General features: G+C 37.9%; 1 protein-coding gene across 2 annotated transcripts in view; it reads right to left on the bottom strand.

The window, feature by feature from the left end:
• Positions 1-6,000, bottom strand: part of NELL2 (NEL-like 2 (chicken)) — a 633,143-nt gene that overhangs the window by 32,740 nt on the left and 594,403 nt on the right. For both annotated transcript variants that reach the window (XM_006888181.1, XM_006888180.1), the window contains one exon: positions 5,008-5,148. In XM_006888181.1, coding sequence (XP_006888243.1) covers positions 5,008-5,148 — 141 coding nt within the window. The remainder of the gene's footprint in view (positions 1-5,007; positions 5,149-6,000) is intronic.

The following is a 6,000-nucleotide window of genomic DNA, read 5'->3' as shown; positions in this document are numbered from 1 at the left end:
GTGTGTTTGAGATGGCTAGATTGGCACAGGATAGAACAGCATTTAGAGCTCTTGTACATAGGGTCGCTATGAGTCGCAAGCGACTCGATGGCACATAACAACAACAACAACAATCAGCTATGGGCTGGAAGGCTCTTGTCTAAGCAATCAGGACCTGGTGTGTGGGCCTTTATATTTCAAAGTGTTAACTGTGTTTGGGGAGAACATTGTTCTAAGTGGTAACAGCACTTGTCTGTCAGTTTGCTGTACAGAGTTAATTTGGGGTTGCTGTGATTCTGAAAGTTATGCCTCTGGTGTGTCAAATGCCATGTTAACCATGGTGAACAGTTTTTGGTGGATTTCCTTGATTGAGACAGAGTAGGAAGCAGGATGGGTTATCTACTTCCTAAATAACAGGTCTTTGAAGACTCTATGAACATCTTGCTTGGAACCACAATTAACACCCTAAGTGCTGTCAGTCATGAAATAAGAAGATGCATTGCACTGGGAGAAACTGCATTTAGGCACCTTTCCAAATTATTGAGAAGTAATGATGCCAGTTTGAGGACTAAAATGTGTCTGATTCTGGCCATAGCCTTTCTGGACACTTGCTGTGCATCTGAGAACTGGATAATGAATAAAGATGACAGAAAAAGAATTGAAGCCTTTGAGCCATAGTGTTGGAGAAGAGCACTGAACATTCCACAGACAGCCAAGAGAACAAACAGGTATGTCTTGGAGACGGTGCAGCCGGAGTGCTCTTTGGAAGCAAGAATGATGAGGCTTCACTTAACATACTTTGAGCATGTTGCTAGAAGAGGCTATTCCTTGGAGAAGGACATGATTCTTGGAAGAGTGGCAATTCAGTGAAGGAGATGTCAGCCAGGTGGATTGACATGGTGATTTCTGTAATGGGCTCTGGTGTGTCACTAAGTGTGACTATGGCACAGGATAGAACAGGGTTCAGATCTTTTGTTCATAAGGTTGCTATGAGTCATATTCCACTTGACGGCACATAACAACACAATAATAGTAATAAAAACCACCTACAGCACTACTGTTTTCTTTGTTAGGAAAAAAACACCATCAAGAGAGAAAATAAGAAAGATGATGATGCCCCAAATATGAAGGGACTAGAGAAGGCACGTGAAATGTTTGTATCAAAAAATAAGAGGAACAAACTGTGGAGGTAGAGTAATAATGCTGACAAGTGCGGATGGTCCTTGTGGTACACAGGCTCTCAGATGCCCACATTTTTTTCACTCTTGCAGCATTCATACACTTATGTAATCTTCCCCGCTTGAATATCAACAGAACATGGAAGAAGTGGTAATAGAACATTACCCCCTAGATTAGGCTAAAAAAGACCATGGCTTCTATTTTTGGCTCTTTTTATATCTTGGATTACTCACTCTAGAGGAAGACAGCTTCCATGTCTCAATACATTGCTGTAGTCTAAGTATGGAGAGGCTATAGCCTGCTCTGGAAGTAGATTTTAGTCTCTTCTACTCCTACTGTAGACAAGCTATAATCTCATAGAATCCCAAACAAGTTTGACTGTAACTTCATGGGAGACCTTGTGACACAGTGACCCAATCAAGCTTTGCCCATGTTCCTGACAAAAAGTAAAAAAAGTAAATATTTGTTGCTCTCAACAACAACAGCATAGAGAGAGATCAGTTGGACTAGTAGACAGAAAGTGATGTTATCAAGCCAAAGGTGGGTGACTCTAATCTGTGAGCCTCAGAACTGTTTTTAATGGTTTTGGTCAAACATCCTTCTAGGTCATATAGCCCTGGTGTGTCCACTTGCTGTATAGAGGTGGTTGCTGTACTGGTGGTTGCTGTGAAGCTGAACACTGTGACACTTATGTGTCAAATGAGATAATGGTTACTCATGGCGGACAGTGTTTGGTGGAGCTCCCCGATTAAAACAAGTTTGGAAGCAGGAGTGGCATCTACTTCTGAAATAGCTTGCCTCTGCAAACCCTATGAACCTGGAGAAAGGATGAAAGTTATACAAATGTTCAGGTCTTTCGTTCATAGTTCATTATGAGTCACCCATAACTCGACGGCACTTAACAACAACATCATCTAAGTTTTTTAATAATATTCTGCATCTATAAACACAGGTCACTCAAGATATGTCATCATAAATTTAAGTAATATTTTAATGAAGTTATAAATGTAAAGTAAGGTATTCAGTAAAGTTATAAAAAAGATATTCAATAAAGTATGTTTTCTTTTCTATTCATATTAAGATGCTCAGGAAAAGGTGTACCAGGATATAAATCACATTTTAAAACAAACCATGTCTACAGGAGAAGTGAAAAGGATGTGGAAAAGAAAAGGTGACAGGAAATACAGACTTCCATCTTTAATTTCAATATTTTTGCACAATTGGAATAATTTATAGTTAACTAATACAATCTCTGGTGCTATAGTTGTAAGGAGCTGTATTGCTACCACAGAGATATGCAGATTTAATCCACCAGCTGCTCCATGGAAGAGAGATGGGCAGTCTTCTCCCATGCTATTATCCCACTGGAAGGTCAGCTGTATGGCAAATTTTACTTGAATGCACATAAGTCCAGCAACAACTAACACCCTTGGTATCAGCAGTCAGGAAATAGGAAGATTCATTGCACTGGGAAAATCTGCAGTTAGGAACCTCTCCAAATTACTGAAGAGCAATGATGCTAGTTTGAGTACTAAGGTGAGTATGATTTAGGCCACCAGTTTTTCCAGTCATTTGCTACCCATCTGAGAGTTGGACAATGAATAAGGATGACAGAAGAATTGATGACTTTGAGCTGCGGTGTGAGAGAAGAGCATTAAATATCCCATGGACAGCCAAGAGAAAAAAAAAAAAAAGACATGTCTTGGAAAGGGTGTAAATGGAGTGCTCTTTGGAGGCGAGAATGATGAGGTTTCACATACTTTGGGCATGTTGCTAGGGGGGATTATTCCTTGGAAAGGGAAATGATTCTGGGAAGTGTGGACGGTCGGCAAAAGAGAGAAAGACCCTCCACTAGCTGTACTGACATGGTGACTACCACAATGGGGTTTTGTATGTCAGGAAGTCTGAGTATGGTACAAGAAAGAACAGGAAAGAACAGGGTTCAGATCTTTGGTTCATAAGTTCACTATGAGTCAAATTAAACTCAGTGGCACCTAACAACAATATATATTCTTTATGTGTTATGCTACATGCTGTTGATTTGACTTCAAATAATGTTGATCCTAAGAAAAACAGATTAGAATCTAACCTCTTCTTGTACCATCACCACGCACGATCACCATTTTTTTATATATGTAGTTTATTTTTTAAAAGATGATCTTAGAAACACAAAAGTTGCTCTGGAGACATCTTTTTCATAAGATGCTACAGAACACAGGCAAAGTAGTCTGTGTAGTAAGAAGAGCAAAGCCATGATATTGATCTGCTTTGTGAATGACAATCTGTGGTTCCTGGCTTTCTTTGCAGAACTGGAAATATTCCTTGGAATATTCATGAGTGAAAGACAAAGCTCTTGGATTAGAGTTAGGTTATTTGCAAATGCTAGGTTTAACCCTTAAATATTCCCATTCTTTTGCAAAACTCCCTATGAGGCCTCTGCTCAGAGACCAGTACTTTCTGGTTCATATTTGGATGTTGCTTCTGGCGGAGCATTGTAAGTCTGCCTCCCATCACCCAAGTCAGCTTCATTTCCTATCTTTTGTGGAAATGATCTGGACCCCTGGGATAAAAGGTATCATTTAAGAGTCAAGTACATTAAGTTACACAGATTACGCAAAGCTTTCACTGACTATGTCATCTTAGCGGATTTATTCTCTCTAGATGCTGCTCTAAGAAGGTGTAAATATACATAAGAATTATGACTTCTTTAGTTTTACTTTGTTTTTCCATTCTAGTGTCAAGATTTATGATGGCAAATCTTTCACTTGTGAAGTTTCCCTGGTAATTTTAATCACTTACTCTGACTACTTAAAAAAAAATCTTTTCTCTAAAGAGAATATGGAAGAATGAAGTTAATTTAATAGTCAATTCTCTGAAAATATTAAAAATTAATAACAAGTTGTTAAATATAATCTATTTTCATTCCTGGTAGGCTAAAATCATCTTGAAAGTTGGAACTGTATTTTCTTTACCTAATATTCAGCATTCTCTGAAAACCTTTTACTTTTTAACAGGCAAGTAATATGTATAGAATACTCCAACGTGTCATGCAGTATGTATATTATCCTTGGTTACATTGTATTTCTGCTATACTAATTTTATCTCTATTCTACTTCTTTTTATTTTTTCTACCAATTTATAGATCACATTTTATATGATTCCTTTAAATTTTTTTATTCATTATTATTGTTGTTAAGTTCCATTGAGTCATAGGCGACTCATAGCGACCCTATGAATGAAAAACTTGGGCACTTGTATAACTTTCATCCTTTTTCAAGGTTCATAGAGTTTCTAGAGGCAAGCTATTTCAGAAGTGGATGCCACTCATGCTTCCAAGGCTGTTTTAATCAGGGAGCTCCACCAAACACTGTCCACCATTGGTAACCATTCTCAAATTTGACACATAAGTGTCACAGTGTTCAGCTTCACAGCAACCACGAGTTACCTCTGTACAGCAAGTGGACAGACCAGGGCTATATGACATAGAAGATTGTTTGAACAAAAACAATCAAAACCAGGCCTGAGGGCCACAGATCACTGTCCATAATAGGTAATCATTCTTACATTTGACATTAAGTGTTAATTCATTCCAAAATTGCCCTTTCATAGTTTCAAGTGTCTACAAAGAACTGGCTTAGTATCACTAATACCAAGTATATTAAAACCAACTTAACTTCCGTAATTAACAAATATAATTTAGACTTTAACATGTATCCATTCATTGTTGCATAAACACGTGACAAAATTAATTACTAACTTAAAAATTTGCTTAATGTCTACCATTTGCATTTTACAGTAGATTCCATTAGTTCAAGGGGAGTTCTTGAACCCTTTGTCTCTTGTACCGACCTTCACAGGATTCTCCATTTGGTGAAAACATCCCGTTGTCATGGTAGCCATCCCTGCACTCACAGTGGTACCATCCAGGCAAGTTAATACAATTAGCACGGCTATCACACTGAACAAAGCCATCAGAGCACTCATCAATGTCTGGAAAAGAAAAGGGGAAAAAAGGGGGAGTTAACTAAATTTCCAACAGAAAGTAGAAATTCTGCTATAAGCCTGGTAAAAATTCTATAAACTAGGAAAATTTAAAAGTAAAATGTTCAATTAGTTGTTAAAAGCTATGAAATAAGAATATGTTGTTGTTGTGTGCTGTCAAGTCAACTATGACCCATAGTGACCCTATGGAAAAGGACTCAAATTACACTATCCTGCCAATTTCACCATCTCTAACATACCAGAGCCCAGCGCCTCAGTCAGGGTGTCAATCCATCTCATCCAAGGTGTTCCTCTCTTGTGCTGACCTTATACTCTTCCAAGTATGATGTCTTTCTCAAAAGACTAGTCCCTCCTGACAACATGCCCAAAGCATGTGAGAGATAGAGTTTCAAAATCCTTGCTTCCAAGGATCAATCTGGTTTTACCTTTTCCAGGGCATATCTGTTCATTCTCTTGGCAACCCATGGAATGGTCAGTACTCTTTTACAGCACCAAATCTAAAACACATTGATTCTATCTTCCTTATTCACTGTCCAGCTCACAGAAGTATTGCAAGAAAATCAGAAGACTATGGCTCCATTTTTCTTGATTTGTAAACATATTTACTGAAGTTTAATAGAAATGAATGGATTATGAAATGTATAAATGTAGGAAAATTGGAAGATGTAAAAAATAAAATGGAACACATGAAAAATAACTTTTGAAGCAACAAGATTGACTAGCAGGGGCCACTCTGAATCAACCAACCATGTGATCTATTAGGCTAAGGATGACAAATTGGGGACAGCTACATTCATAGCAAAAGACAATTTCAAGATCTATTGTGAAATACAATGTTCT

Source organism: Elephantulus edwardii, unplaced genomic scaffold (genome assembly GCF_000299155.1).
Source record: "Elephantulus edwardii isolate Elephantulus edwardi_28Jun2011 unplaced genomic scaffold, EleEdw1.0 scaffold00065, whole genome shotgun sequence".
Lineage (NCBI taxonomy): Eukaryota > Metazoa > Chordata > Mammalia > Macroscelidea > Macroscelididae > Elephantulus > Elephantulus edwardii.
Note: the sequence above shows the minus strand (reverse complement) of the source record. Positions and strands in the feature narration are given on the sequence as shown.